Here is a 16,736-nt window from a genome sequence, read left to right on the forward strand (position 1 = left end):
GCTAAATTCTTGCATATTCCCTTTAGGCCAGTCCCCAAAGTCTGAGACTCCTAAAAATTGAATATTCGATCCATTGTCCCCTCCCTTACTCCCTGCCTCCCAGCAGCCTGATCTTAATTCAATGGACTTTTGGGCCTAAAGCTACTTTGAAGCATGCACCAGTAGACATGCCTATACCACAAAGACCTCCCTCATTGCCACTATCAAGGAGAACTTCGCCAGCTTGGCCATGTACATTTTGACCTGGGCCTGCCGGCGGTTGAGGAGGCGGGAAGAGGCGGTGAATGAGACTGGCGGCCATTTTTTTGAATAATCTAATAGTCATATACCTATTCTGCCTACCAGTTTTTAAAATTCAATAAAATCTTTAAAATTTACGATTTTATGTTCATTTGTTTAAAAAATTGAAAAAGTCCGGATTTATGTGCCCCACCCTGTAGTTTGGGGGGGGGGGGGGTAGACATCCTTTACCCCAACCTTTGACTTATATGCCGTACCCACCATCATTTTTAATTTATTTTATGGATGTTGTCATCCTTGTTTATTATCATTATACGTTATCAGGCCTTGGTTAATAACTTTAGTAAGCTTAGGGTCTGTGATTACATTTTTTTGTGTGATGTAACTAAAGGGAATTGGGTAAGAATACTAAAATGAATAAAAATTCATGTATTTTTTTTAGGAAATCTGTTAACTCTAAGGCCAATTGAAATGACAAATTGGAGGGATACATTAAGGTAATAGATTTTTTCCGTATGGCTTCAATTAGAGTTGATTTAGAGCAAATTTCAATACTGAAAAATCATGTATTGCATCGTATTATAGACAATTTTCCACGAATAATAAGTTAAAAACCATAAATTATTTACTGTTTTGTTGTTTAGACAGAAACATCAGATTGTCTATCTGTTTGTCAGTTCAAAAAAAGATCTCACTAACGGATGGATGAATATTATTTTATTTTAAAGTAAACCTTCTCTTAAGCCCTATGTGTATTTTAACTATTTTAAAAGAGCATCCTAAAATAAATCGCTTACAAAAAAATTCTTAACCCTTTTACATTTGTTTTGACTATTTCTTCATAAAACAAAATCTAAAATACCCATCAAAAACTAATAATAATATAATTTACATAAAAAAACTATAACTGTGCTTCTTATGAAAATAATCATGCTTGTTTTTATTTCGATTCTTGAACAAAGTAGTCTGAATAATTAAAAGTTAATGAATTTATCCAGCACTCCAAAACAATTTATGCTGGTATGAAAATTAAGTCAACAATGTTTTGCTTTATTACAAATATATAGAAAAATTAAAAAGAAAAAAAGTTTTAAGCTTTATATTTTTTTTGAAAATTCTAGATATCCTCAAAATCTTGCAAAAATATTGGAAAGCAAGGTTGCCAGATTATATTTACATATCCACAGAATCTAGCCAGAAATATTGGGGAGTAAGGTTGCCAGATTGTAGAAAATACATATCTTTATATATCCACAGAATCTTGCAAGAAAACTTGGAAAGCAAGGTTGCCAGATTCTAAAAAAATGCATATATTTATATATACACAGATTCTAGCCAGAAACATTGAAAAGCAAGGTTGCCCGATTGTAAAAAAACACATATATTTAGATATTCATAGAGTCTTGCAAGAAATATTGGGAAGCAAGGTTGCCAGATTTAAAAAAAATACATATATTTATATATACACAGAATCTAGCCAGAAACATTGAAAAGCAAGGTTGCCAGATTGTAAAAAACACATATATTTAGATATTCACAGAGTCTAGTTAGAGACATTACGAAGCAAGGTTGCCAGATTGTAAAAATACATATATTTAAATATCCACAGAATCTAGCCAGAAATATTGTAGAGTAAGGTTGCCAGATTGTAAAAAAAAACACATATCTTTAGATATCCACAGAATCTTGCAAGAAATATTGGAAAGCAAGGTTGCCAGATTGTAAAAAATATATACATTTAAATATCCACAGAATCTAGCTAGTACTATTGGGAAGCAAGGTTGCCAGATTGTATTTAATGTAATATTTTTCTAGATATCCACAGAATCTTGCAAGAAATATTGGTAAGCAAGGTTGTCAGACTATACTTAATGTGACATATTCTAGATATCCACAAAATCTAGTCAGAAATGTTAGGAAGCAAGGTTGCCAGACTATACTTAATATGACATATTCTAGATATCCACAGAATCTAGTCAGAAATGTTAGGAAGCAAGGTTGCCAAACTATACTTAATGTGACATATTCTAGATATCCACAGAATCTAGTCAGAAATGTTAGGAAGCAAGGTTGCCAGACTATACTTAATATGACATATTCTAGATATCCACAGAATCTAGTCAGAAATGTTAGGAAGCAAGGTTGCCAAACTATACTTAATGTGACATATTCTAGATATCCACAGAATCTAGTCAGAAATGTTAGGAAGCAAGGTTGCCAGACTATACTTAATGTGACATATTCTAGATATCCACAGAATCTAGCCAGAAACATTGGAAAGCAAGGTTGCCAGACACCATTTACAACAGTTCCAGACACAGACATGATACCATCAGTAAATATGGCAGAAAAATTAGAGGTAATGTTTTGTGTTGTGTAATATCTCAGAAACCAATAACTTACAACTGCTTCTACAAAGATAGGAGTGGTAAGGGTTAGTTAAGTTGACCCTCTACTTTTAGTTTTAGGTTTGCAAAAAAAACATATTTTGCCAAGAATAATTAAATAAGGCACCATTGTACAAAATAAATAAATTCTCTGGACAAATTCACTGTAAAGGAAAACTATATTGGTTCAATAGTCAGCGAGATCCTAGGATACAGACAGACATAATATAATCTTGGGTCTCCATCCAATAACTATCCCTAAGGGGAATATTGTAGGGTAATTTCTAATAGAAAATTTACTGTTAGTGATGAATCAATCTTTCAGGAGTTTTTGTCTATACCTGAAAATGCAAACTGTGAAAAGGTAAAATTCTTGTTCATTATTAATTGATTTGTATATTAGTTAATCATTGCAGCAAATTATAAACCGCTTTCCACGGATGATAAAATACAAAAAGTTTTGTTTTCATCGAGAGGCGAAAGGTCCAGGCTAACAGAACTGGTTTTAATTTTATCATTTTTATCTTGACGTTCATAGAAAGTTGGGTGTAAAACATGATACTCCGCAAGATTTGCAGTATGAAAGAGAAACGGTTCTAATCCAACAGATATTAATTGGTTTCAAAGCCATACTGGAAAAACTTTACAGACTTCAGTGTGTTTAAATTATACAAAATATGTTAGAATTTTAAAATTAAATCAAAATTTGATTTTTAAGTAAGTGTTTTTTTGTAAACTTATGCAAACTCATGTATTTTTCTTCTAAACAATATTTTAGTGTGCTTTTGTGATTCCAGTTTATGAAATAAAATCCTCCATACCAAGAGACAGCATGCCTCAAAATAAGGTAAAATTTCAGTGACAGTTGAATCTAAACTGTCTAAATATATGTCTTACTGATTGCTTAAAGTAAGCCTGCAAGAAATACACCGCTCTAACTGCTGAAAGACTGCCACAAGTAGACCAAATTCCCCAAATTTAAAGTCTTCAGCTTCAATAAGAAAAAAGTTATAGTCATTACATTTTAGGTAGATGAAAATTTTGTAAGTTTTACATTGCTCATGATAGAAATTTCAATATTAAATTACGTCAGCTAGAATGGTAACAAAGTTAGAGTGTCTGTAACTGATTACATTTTTACAACCAAAACACATACTTTCACAGTCAACAGAATCAAATTGTAAATTGCAGAAGGTATAATTTTGTGGGGATCTACATCTACGTATTTATCGGCCATTGTCTTATCCCTTTAGATCCCTGTAGATAATTGACAAATTAAGGAAAACACTAACAAAATTCAAAGATAAAATGCTTAGAAATATTAAAGAGATAGATGAATACTTAATAAGTCTTTATGACAACCAGGGATCTAAAGGGATAAGACAATGGTAGATACATTAATATACATCCCGAATGATGATGCACAAAATTTCCCCTCCTATAGATTACAAATAGTGGTTGAAACATTTGGACACCCAAATTAAATTTACCAATCAAGCAAAATTCAATAAAGAATGCCAACAATTAAGGGACAAGTGTGATAAACAGCAGAATGTTTTATCCCGGCCTTTAAAATGAGTTGATAGATACTTCTTAAACTTAAAGAGATAGATAAATACCTAATAAGTCTGTATGACAACACTTCAAACTAACTAAATGATATGCACAAACTATAAAAACTCTAAAAAATGAAGATATATATTGCTTTTAAAAAGTCTTAAATTAATGACTTTTACAATCCCTAAAAAAATATATTCGAATAGTTCAGAAAATGTATCTGTGTGGGAGGAGGTAATTCCCCCAAAATAGTTTTAACCTTCCCTGGACCTTAAGAATCTTTATGGTAAAGGAGAACCATATTTGCCGAGCAGTATAGCAAGATCTTACACTACAGACAGACATTTACACATCAAAATTTACATTATCAAACTTCTAACATTTTGGCAGCAAGTATTTTTTTTTCATAATTAAAGAATTGCTTTTTAACAGTGTATTGTAACAAATTATTGTATAATAAAGTGCATAATTAACGGTAGGGGGTTGGGTATCTATATGGCTAAAGGAACACGTAATTTAATGTATAATTAACTAGTGGCTACGCCCTTAGAGGCCTCCAGGGACACGTAAAATTGTTTCTTTTCAATTTATTTCAAAATCAGCTATTTACCAAACATATTTTTTTCGCTGATAGATGGTGTTAGTTATGTTTTTAGCTAAAGGAAAAAATTCCACAGGGCGGCGTTTTTTATTCATTTTTAAATTTTTGTCGATTTCTCTGGGGAGGGTACGGGTACCCTCCCCCAAAAAAGTTATAACCCTCCTGGGACCTATGAGAAGCTACCCTGTTTTGGAGAACCCGATCGGTTCAGCTGTTAGAGAGATCCTTCGGTACAAACACACACACAAACACAGAGACATCCTGTTACTTTATCATAACAATGGTAAGGGGTTGGGTATCTCTATGGCTAAAGGAACAATTATGCCATTGTATAATTAATGGTTAGCTCAAAAATTTTGGGTAATTTTATCGAATTTTGATTGGTTGGTTGATTTTCGACCAATAGAAAGGGTAATTTTGTTTGTCATCATCGGTGGGACCTATATCAATTTATCGTCCATTGTCTTATCCCTGCATGGTATAAAGGCCAACATGACACCGGAAAAATTAATTTTGTAATCCTAATTAAAGACGTCAATCATTCACAATTTATTAAGTTCCGAGTGCAAATATTCTTTCTTATAGCAGGGAAGGTTTATCTGAAATAATAGTTATTTCTCGCATCGTATTATAAACAGCTTTCCGCGGATATAGAATGTACAATTATAAGATTAAAACCAGGTTTTTTTAGCTCCGAGGAGCCTCGTTACCTATCTTGTTTATAAGTATGTTTGTTTGTTTTTGTTGTAGATTGCCATCCTTTTTTAAGTAAAAAAACAAGACCAAGTATGTTTTAAGGTAGCGGAAGCTCAGCATCTAAAATTCCCATTTTTTAAAAGAAAGAGAAGAAGTAGTAGAAATGAACAGAGAGAGGGAAATTGTAAGGAGAAATTAAAATTTTTAAAAAATGTAAGAGATATAATTAGACGATGAGAAATAGAGAAAAGAAAGAAAATAAAAGTACAGACTGGCTGCAATGTTAGGGGAATCTTCACTAGAAAAAATCTCTATTTTTCATAGATTAAGTCTAATTTTTGTTAACTTAATTGGAAGGACGTACGGACTGACTCTAGTTATAGAGTAGCTTATGCAACTTAAAAAAACGTAGGGTCTAAACATACTAAAGTTAATTGCTAATAATAATGGCAATCAATTCTAATTATAAATATCCTTGCTTTGTTTTAAGGAAGCGTAGCAACTGTCTATCTGTCTGTTTGTCTGTCTGTTTGTCTGTCTGTTTGTCTTAATGAGCAAACCAATAAAATTTAATAAAAGTTTCCAAAGTTGTTATTCAAACCAATAAGAAAACGTTATTGTAAAACTTTGGGGACTAGTGTAATAAACAACCCAATTTTCCTCCCTCCCTGGTTAGAAACATAAGCGGCTGCCCCCTAACATCTAGGAGCCTGAATTTAGATAAAGGTTACATGTCAGGGAGGTAGAAACATTAGTCTCCAAAGTTTTAAAGTAATGTTTTCTTATTCGGTGGCTTAACAACTTTAGAACTTTCATTGAATTTTGATTTGTTGGTTTATTAAGTTGAGTGTCAATCGTTTCATCAAACTTATTGATCTCTACAGAAGGGATAGTTTTGTGTATCATCATTAGTAATGTACATCAATTTATTGGCCATTGTTATCCCATTTGATCCATGTACAAATATCTAGGAAATGGGATTTATTCTTTTTAGAATCATGTAAAATTAATAACGACAAACAAAAAAGTAAAGAGACAATTTTCAATAAATTTGTGCCAATGATTATACACAAAATTAGTAGTTGAACCTTTTGAACACTCAACTTTATGATTTAATTAACCAATCAAAATTCCAAAAAAGTCCCCAAAGTTGTTAAGCCAACCGATAAGAAAATTGTAACTCTTTGGTTGCATCAGATAGTATACCTGTTGACTCCACCTATTATTATTTAGACAGAGCTACTATATCTGCTGGACAGATACTATACCTGGTTCCATCAGATAGTATACCTGTTGACTCCACCTATTATTATTTAGACAGAGCTACTATATCTGCTGGACAGATACTATACCTGGTTCCATCAGATAGTATACCTGTTGACTCCACCTATTATTATTTAGACAGAGGTACTATATCTGCTGGACAGATACTATACCTGGTTCCATCAGATAGTATACCTGTTGACTCCACCTATTATTATTATTTAGACAGAGCTACTATATCTGCTGGACAGATACTATACCTAGTTCCATCAGATAGTATACCTGTTGACTCCACCTATTATTATTTAGACAGAGCTACTATATCTGCTGGACAGATACTATACCTGGTTCCATCAGATAGTATACCTGTTGACTCCACCTATTATTATTATTTAGACAGAGCTACTATATCTGCTGGACAGGTACTATACCTGGTTGCATCAGATAGTATACCTGTTGACTCCACCTATTATTATTTAGACAGAGCTACTATATTTGCTGGACAGGTACTATACCTTGTTCCATCAGATAGTATACCTGTTGACTCCACCTATTATTATCTAGACGGAGCTACTATATCTGCTGGACAGGTACTATACCTGGTTCCATCAGATAGAATACCTGTTGACTCCACCTATTATTATTATTTAGACAGAGCTACTATATCTGCTGGACATATACTATACCTGGTTCCATCAGATAGTATACCTGTTGACTCCACCTATTATTATTATTTAGACAGAGCTACTATATCTGCTGGACAGATACTATACCTGGTTCCATCAGATAGTATACCTGTTGACTCCACCTATTATTATTATTTAGACAGAGCTACTATATCTGCTGGACAGGTACTATACCTGGTTCCATCAGATAGTATACCTGTTGACTCCACCTATTATTATTTAGACAGAGCTACTATATCTGCTGGACAGGTACTATACCTGGTTCCATCAGATAGTATACCTGTTGACTCCACCTATTATTATCTAGACGGAGCTACTATATCTGCTGGACAGATACTATACCTGGTTCCATCAGATAGTATACCTGTTGACTCCACCTATTATTATCTAGACAGAGCTACTGTATCTGCTGGACAGATACCTGGCCCGAAGGTTCCATCAAACTGTATACCTGTTGAATCAGCTGAGCTCTAACCTGGATAAATGGGAGGCTATACCCAATCAGGTTTTTAATACACTTTCCTTCTCATTTATTGAATTTTTTGTAGCAAAAATTACATGGTTTTAGTGTTAGTATCATTATTTTAAAAATATATATTTTATTAATAGTTAATTTATTTATGAAATTATGATTAACAATAATTTAGGAAAAGACTGAAGTTAGCTACGAAGTAGAGCACTATTTATTCAAGTATGAGCCCCTGTATGTAGCCAAGGCAGAAACTCCAATATTTGACGAACGGTTCATTGGATTTGGTATGACCAGAAATACTCAGGTAAGCAATAAATAGATATAATATATACGTGGATAATGATACATTGAAGCTTGACTATGATTATATTGACCTCATATATTAGTCAGTTCATTTATCCAGTATGGTAAAGGGGTGGATGGGGGGGGGGGGGTATCGTAATTTTAGCTAGCTGCGAACGTTACTTTATCAGAGTACATGACAAAACTGGTACAATATTAAAATAATAAAGTGTAAATCTAATAAAGTGGTACTCGCAGCTGATAAATAACGATAACCACCATCAACCTCCATCACCCAATCCCCTCTCCTCCTACTGGATGAACAAACTGACTAATAAGTGAAATCCAACAACTGTTCCCCTGTCATAATATCCATTGTTGTAAAGTAACTTTTTATTATTTGTCAAGTAAAAGTTTTCTTATTTTTATTGTCTTATTTACACTGATAGAACTTTATCATAAAAAAACCTGAAATATTTTTTGTTCAGTTTGATCCTCCCCTCCTCCCCCTAAATTGTTGCACATCCCCAACTACGATATACAAAATTACCCGTTCTATAGATTACAATTAGTGGATGAAACGTTTGAACATTCAACATTTTTAGACATCTAATCAAGATCACAAAAGTCAAGTTTTTAAAAGAGAAGCTTTTCTATAATTAGGGTAGGTCCGTCCGTACGTCCGTCCGAGATAGTTAGCTTTTATTCGTTAATTTAGGCATGTTAGAATTGTCCTATCGATTTCAAACTTTGCATGGTGATTCCTGTAGTAGTTAGGTACGATTTAGAAAGCGCAGCAACTCTATAATCGTTACCAGAATGTCCGTACGTCCATTTTAAACATGTTGATTTTTTAATAACAATTTTTTCATGATAAAATCATCCGATTGATCTGATTTTTTGATTACTGATTCCTATTACAATAAGGTACAATATTAAGAGCGAAGCATCTCTAATTTCAAATATTAAAAATGTCAGTATGTCCTTAAACAGAATTCTGTATTTAAGAAGTTTTGCAACAAATTTACGTATAATTTTGTCAAACCTTATTTTTTCATATTTTGTATATTCAGTTCTGAAACTCAACAAAAGTTAATGTTCGTCTGTCATATCGTTTCAGAGCTTCGCTTTTATAGATGTTGCCATCCTTGTTTAGCCAACGAATCAGAAAACATTGTTGTAAAACTTTGGGGATTAGTATGATAAAGAGTATTTCTGCATTTATATACATCCCCAACTAAAATACACAAAATATTCCTTTTTCTAGATTAAAATTATTCAAAGAAATGTTTGGACACTTAAGGATTGTATGTACAACACGAACTAGGTTCCAAACGATTAAGATTTTGGAATTATAAAACTTTGGGTACAAGCATGATTTTATTGTCCAATGTCCCCACCCTCTCTGAGTTTTTGAAGTTAATGGGAATTGATAAAAAGAATAATAACAGTGAACGTTTATTTTCTTTTATAAACATAAAAATAATTTACAACGACTTTTATATTATTATTTTATTGATTCTGTTCATTTATCAGCTCTTCTGTGATCAACGCCAAAGACAATGGACGATAAATTTATACATTCCCAATGATAATAAACAATGTTACCTCTCCTGTAAATTAAAATGATTAGTAGACAAGTTTTGACACTGGAATTTTAAACCAACCAATTGAGATTTGTTTAGAGTACCCATGTTTTTATGCAAATGAATCTATCTGACTTTGGGTACCAGTATAATTTACACTTTTGGTACCATTATAAATCATTTCTGTAGGCCTATGAGATGTATGTAGCTGGATACACGTTTCTGATATTAAACATTATGTATTTATAAAACTTTGGGTGCCATTATAAATAATATTTCTAGGCCTATGAGATGTATGTAGCTGGATACAAGTTTGAGTTTCTGATGTTAAACAATATGTGTTTATAAAACTTTGGGTACCATTACAAATAATTTCTCTAGGCCTATGAGATGTATGTAGCTGGATACAAGTTTCTGATGTTAAACAACTTGTTTATGACCCTTTTCAATCAAGATATCATGTTTATAAAACTTTGGGTACCAGTATAAATCATTTCTCTAGGCCTATGAGATGTATGTAGCTGAATACAAGTTTCTGATGTTAAACTTCTTGTTTATGAACTTAAATCAAGACATCGTGTTTATAAAACTTTGGGTACCTTTATAAATCATTTCTCTAGGCCTATGAGATGTATGTAGCTGATTACAAGTTTCTGATGTTAAACAAATTGTTTGTGAACCTTTTTAAGTAAACAAATCAGAGATTGTGTTTTTAAATCTTTGGGTACCAGTATAAATGATTTCTCTAGGCCTATGAGATGTATGTAGCTAGCTGGTTACAAGTTTCTGATGTTAAACAATATGTGTTTATAAAACTTTGGGTACCATTATAAATAATTTCTCTAGGCATATGAGATGTATGTAGCTGGTTACAAGTTTCTGATGTTAAACAATATGTGTTTATAAAACTTTGGGTACCATTATAAATCATTTTTCTAGGCCTATGAGATGTATGTAGCTGGATACAAGTTTCTGATGTTAAACAACTTGTTTAGAATCTATAAGGTCAACGAATCACAGATTGTGTTTATAAAACTTTGGGTACCAATCATTTCTGTAGGCCTATGAGATGTATGTAGCTGGTTACAAGTTTTAGATATTAAAAAACTTGTTTATAAATCTTTTAAGCTAACAAATCAGAGTTTTTTTTTAAAACTTTGGGTACCATAATAAATAATTTCTCTAGGCCTATGAGATGTATGTAGCTGGATACAAGTTTCTGATGTTAAACAACTTGTTTATGAACCATTGGGGACTACAGAAACGGGAGACAAGACCAAAATGGCGACAAATGCAGAATTTACTCAATAACAGGTTAATTTTTGGGATCATTGAAGAAAACGAAGAAGCGGGTTACGTCGTATTTTCAAAGTAGCTTTTGATAGGTTATTTCAGGTTAAGTAAATGTTAATGATTGTCCCGCAGGGGATAGAAATAGGAGAATAGCTACTGTGAAAATACGACGAAACCCGCTACTTTGTTATCTTTCCATAATTCTTTTTGCAGCATGGATATGTTTTCTGACGGATGAATGACACCCAGTTACCAAAGAATGTACACAACTTTAAAAAATATGAGAAGAAAAATAACAAATAAAATACTGGATTTGAGAATCTTTTTTTTGTATATTTTAGTACATTTATAAACTTAATTATAAACAAGGATGACAACATCCATAAGTAGCAAAGCATAAACAATTAAATAAGAGTTTAGATATTAGTTGACAAAAGCATGTATATTAGGAAAAAATCACGAAACCTTTTCAACATTTGTTTTTAATTTCTTAATATTTATTTATATTTCAGTACTATGACTAACAGACTGACGGTCAAAGTAAATTACATACTGGATGCTCAGAACAACGGGAAATTTAATTTTGATATTTTTAACTACAAAAATTTAAAAAAAAACGGACCATAAACACCAAAGATATGAAGAAAAAAGTGAAAATTATAAAAATAGCCAAAAACCTGCAAAAAGGCATTCTGACCGACATTGATGTGTTCTTGAAACGAAAGGAAATTTAATTTTGATATCTATAACTGAAAAACTTTGGAGATTGGGCCATAAACACCAAAGGTATGGAGAAAAATGTGAAAAATACAAAAATAGCCTAAAACCTGCTTAAAGGCAGTCTGACCGTCATAGTTGTTTTCTTGAAACGACAGGAAATTTAATTTTGATTCTATAACTGAAAAAATTTTGGAAATCGGATCATAAACACCAAAGATATGGAGAAAAATGTGAAAAATACAAAAATAGCCTAAAACCTGCTAAAAAGCGGTCCTATCGCCATTGATGTTTTATAGTTCATTGTGCTCCTTGATGATGGGAATGTTGTCAAAAAATTTCAGCCTTTTATCTTTTATAGGAGCCGAGAAAATCACGTTTCCCCCAAACTAAGACGGACATACGGACAGACGGACATACGGACAGACGGACATTTCAAATTATAGAGTAGCTTCGCTACTAAAAAATGTACAAAATGTGTACTGTACAGAACAAGGCCTTAAATTAACCCCTTACCAATTCCCTTACCTTCCTAACCTAATTTTTGGTGAGGCCTAATACTTTATCTTATCTCCCCATACTAAAACAAGGATGACAACATCCATAAAAGCGAAGCACTGAAACGGTAGGACAAACGGACATGAACACTTGTATAGTATCTGAACTGAAAAATCGGAACATAAATGTATAAATGTCGAATCAAAATTGTAGGTAAATTTGTTGAAAAACTGCTTAAAAACAGGATAATGTTTATGGACATACTTACATTTTTGGACTTATAATATTGTTCCTTGTTGTCCCAGGAATCAATATACCAAAAATCAGATCAAACGGATAATTAAAACACTTGAAAATTTGTTAAAAAAGTAGAAAAATCAACATGTTTAAAATGGACGTATGGACATTGTAGTAATGATTATAGAGTTGCTACGCTTTCTAAATCGTACCCAACTACTACAGGAATTACCATGCAAAATTTGAAATCGATAGGACAATTCTAACATGCCTAAATTAACGAAAAAAGCTATTTAAAAAAGTAAAAAAATCAACATGTTTAAAATGGACGTACGGACATTTTGGTAATGATTATAGAGTTGCTACGCTTTCTAAATCGTACCTAACTACTACAGAAATCACCATGCAAAGTTTGAAATCGATAGGACAATTCTAACATGCCTAAATTAACGAATAAAAGCTATCTATCTCGGACGGACGTACGGACGTACAGACGGACCGACCCTAATTATAGAAAAGCTTCGCTTTTAAAAAGTACCTAAATCCTAGAGCAATCTTTTTACATTTGGTTCAGGTTATTTCGTGGATTTGCAAGGGAAATATCTGGCAGATATAACAAGGATCCTTATAATATGCTGGCTAAGATGGAGATGCCAGGTATATAGATATATAGATAGATATTGTAGATAGATAGATAGATGGACACTGGACAGGTAGATAGATACAGGTAGATATAATAAGGATCCATATAATATGCTGGCTAAGATGGAAATGCCAGGTATATAGATAGATAGATAGTGCAGATAGATAGATATATAGTGTAGATAGATAGATGAACACTGGACAGGTAGATATACTGGTAGATATAATAAGGATCCATATAATATGCTGGCTAAGATCGAAATGCCAGGTATATAGACAGATAGATAGGTAGTGTAGATAGATAGATGAACACTGGACAGGTAGATAGATACTGGTAGATATAACAAGGATCCATATAATATGCTGGCTAAGATGGAGATGTCAGGTATATAAATAGATTGATAGATATATAGATGGACACTGGACAGGTAGATGGATACTAGTAATTGCTTGATAGATTGACTGTTAGAGTGACTGTTAGATTGACTGATAGATTGACTGATAGGTTGACTGATAGATTAACTGATGGATTGACTAATAAGTTGACTATTAAATTGACTGAAAGATTTACTGATAGATTCACTGATAGATTCACTGATAAATCCAACAATTGATTCAATGACAGATTTTAAAATAGATTCAAAGATAGATTCTTGATTTATCAATAGATATTTAAACATCATATTGCTTTTTCAGGTTTCTGGGGAGTTCAAAACATTACAGACATAGATTTTGGGGTTCCTGGTCACAGCCATTTCATCTATGATACAAAGAACAAGAACTGAGAGCCTGTATGAAAACCATGTGTGAACATTTATATTTAAAAGAATAATAAAATTAAGAATTAACTTTTTCCCTACTTGTATTTGTTAGATTTATTCATTAAGTACAATTTTTAAAACTGTGTTAAAATTTTAGATTTATGCACTTTATGAGGCAGGGATGTCCAAGTCCATAGCCTAAGCTAAGAGTAAAACTATTGGGGAAGGTTCAGCACTTTGAGTGATATTTCCTTTTCTCCGAACTTGAATTACACTTTCCCCCTATTAAGATTTTGTACTTCCTCCACTCCCCCCCCCAAAAAAAAAAAACTTGGACGTCATTAAGCTTAAAGTCCCTGGTAGCTATTTTTTTTCTTACTTACTGTCTAATTTCATATATTTGAGTAAATAAAACATGTTATCTGTAATCATCAATAATATTGTTTACCATGGTTTATGCATTTCGAGAATTATTGGAATATTAAATCTTCCATTGTGTTATCTTTGCATTTTTGTGTGGATAATTCTCACCTCAATAATTTGAGCAGACAAAAACTAAGTGACGCGGGTTGATAAAACTAATAGATAATTTCTAACAGGGGTGCCAAAATATACATTAGAAAAAATTGCTGTTTGTTAATATGCATAATTTTTTTCATACCTGTCTTACTGGAGTGCAGGAATCTAAAGTGATTTGTCTTTAATCAAAGATTTAATTTCTTCATAATTTGTATTGCTTACCCTAGATACGTGGTAAGCTTTCTGCCTTACTTAAGAGTTGGCAACCATGTATTAAAACAAATATTTGAATACTTAATAATTTTCATTTGATCTTGATCTGGAAACAAATTTTTAAATTATCGCATCCTTAACTCAACTGTATGTTATTCTCACAGGTATATGCAGATTCAATAATTTAGAGTTGGCAATTGTGTGTTATACTCACATGTATATGCAGATTCAATAATTTAGAGTTGGCAACTGTGTGTTATTCTCACATGTATATTCAGATTCAATAATTTAGAGTTGGCAACTGTGTGTTATTCTCACATGTATATGCAGATTCAATAATTTAGAGTTGGCAACTCTGTGTTATTCTCATATGTAAATGCAGATTTAATAATTTAGAGTTGGCAACTGTGTGTTATTCTCACATGTATATGCAGATTTAATAATTTAGAGTTGGCAACTGTATGTTATTTTCACATGAATATGTAGATTCAATAATTTAGAGTTGGCAACTGTTTGTTATTCTCACATGTATATGCAGATTCAATAATTTAGAGTTGGCAACTGTGTGTTATTCTCACAGGTATATGCAGATTCAATAATTTAGAGTTGGCAACTGTGTGTTATTCTCACATGTATATGCAGATTCAATAATTTAGAGTTGGCAACTTTGTGTTATTCTTACATGTATATGCAGATTTAATAATTTAGAGTTGGCAACTCTGTGTTATTCTCACATGTATATGCAGATTCAATAATTTAGAGTTGGCAACTGTGTGTTATTCTCACATGTATATGCAGATTCAATAGTTTAAAGTTGGCAACTGTGTATTATTCTCACATGTATATTCAGATTCAATAATTTAGAGTTGGCAACTGTGTGTTATTCTCACATGTATATGCAGATTTAATAATTTAGAGTTGGCAACTGTGTATGTTATTTTCACATGTATATGCAGATTTAATAATTTAGAGTTGGCAACAGCGTATTATTCTCACATGTATATGCAGATTCAATAATTTACAGTTGGCAACTATGTGTTATTATCACATGTATATGTAGATTCAATGATTTAGAGTTGGCAACTATGAGTTATTTTCACATGTATATGCAGATTCAATAATTTAGAGTTGGCAACATTGTGTTATTCTCACATGTATATGCAGATTTAATAATTAAGAGTTGTCAACTATGTGTTATTCTCATATGTATATGCAGATTCAATAATTTAGAGTTGGCAACTGTGTGTTATTCTCATATGTAAATGCAGATTTAATAATTTAGAGTTGGCAACTGTGTGTTATTCTCATATTATATGCAGATTCAATAATTTAGAGTTGGCAACTCTGTGTTATTCTCATATGTATATGCAGATTCAATAATTTAGAGTTGGCAACTGTGTGTTATTCTCATATGTATATTCAGATTCAATAATTTAGAGTTGGCAACTGTGTGTTATTCTCATATGTATATGCAGATTCAATAATTTAGAGTTGGCAACTGTGTGTTATTCTCATATGTATATGCAGATTTAATAATTTAGAGTTGGCAACTGTGTGTTATTCTCACATGTATATGCAGATTCAATAATTTAGAGTTGGCAACTGTATGTTATTCTCACATGTATATGCAGATTCAATAATTTAGAGTTGGCAACTGTATGTTATTCTCACATGTATATGCAGATTCAATAATTTAGAGTTGGCAACTGTGTATTATTCTCACATGTATATGCAGATTCAATAATTTCCCCGCAATTACGTAGTCAAGGCTGCACAAGAAAACAAGGATAAAATAATGCAGTGTCAAGAAATCTCCTCCATTAATTTTACACAGGGGTAATTTGTTTATTATCATTGGGGATGTATATATCAATTTCTAGTCAACTGTCTCAAATATTAACATCTTGACAACTTTTTATATGCAGAATTTTAATGAAATTCTTTTATTGGCTCACAATAAAAATATATCTAAAGAGAAGCTTCGCTCCTTTGGGTACAAAAAGCTTAATTGTTCTTGTTACAGGATAAACACAAAGTGTATGTGTATATACAAGAATATAAGAGATAAGACAATGGCCCATAAATC

General features: G+C 32.2%; 1 protein-coding gene across 3 annotated transcripts in view; it reads left to right on the plus strand.

Annotated features, from left to right (window-relative positions):
• Positions 1-14,004, plus strand: part of LOC145318391 (beta-1,4-glucuronyltransferase 1-like) — a 35,056-nt gene extending 21,052 nt beyond the window's left edge. Inside the window, exons 11-20 of one of the 3 annotated variants that reach the window (XM_080159685.1) lie at positions 683-737; positions 1,913-1,950; positions 2,526-2,599; positions 2,953-2,991; positions 3,406-3,474; positions 7,822-7,935; positions 8,078-8,206; positions 10,957-11,084; positions 13,090-13,172; positions 13,854-14,004. In XM_080159685.1, coding sequence (XP_080015811.1) covers positions 683-737; positions 1,913-1,950; positions 2,526-2,599; positions 2,953-2,991; positions 3,406-3,474; positions 7,822-7,935; positions 8,078-8,206; positions 10,957-11,084; positions 13,090-13,172; positions 13,854-13,942 — 818 coding nt within the window. In that variant the 3' untranslated portion in view covers positions 13,943-14,004. Of the gene's footprint in view, positions 1-682; positions 738-1,912; positions 1,951-2,487; positions 2,600-2,952; positions 2,992-3,405; positions 3,475-7,569; positions 7,596-7,821; positions 7,936-8,077; positions 8,207-10,956; positions 11,085-13,089; positions 13,173-13,853 lie in introns of all 3 variants that reach the window. The other 2 variants (XM_080159684.1, XM_080159683.1) reach the window with 2 other exon arrangements.
• Positions 14,005-16,736: the final 2,732 nt, after the last annotated feature.

This window comes from Acartia tonsa, chromosome 4 (assembly GCF_053477335.1).
Source record: "Acartia tonsa isolate MP-2025a chromosome 4, ASM5347733v1, whole genome shotgun sequence".
NCBI classification, from domain to species: domain Eukaryota; kingdom Metazoa; phylum Arthropoda; class Copepoda; order Calanoida; family Acartiidae; genus Acartia; species Acartia tonsa.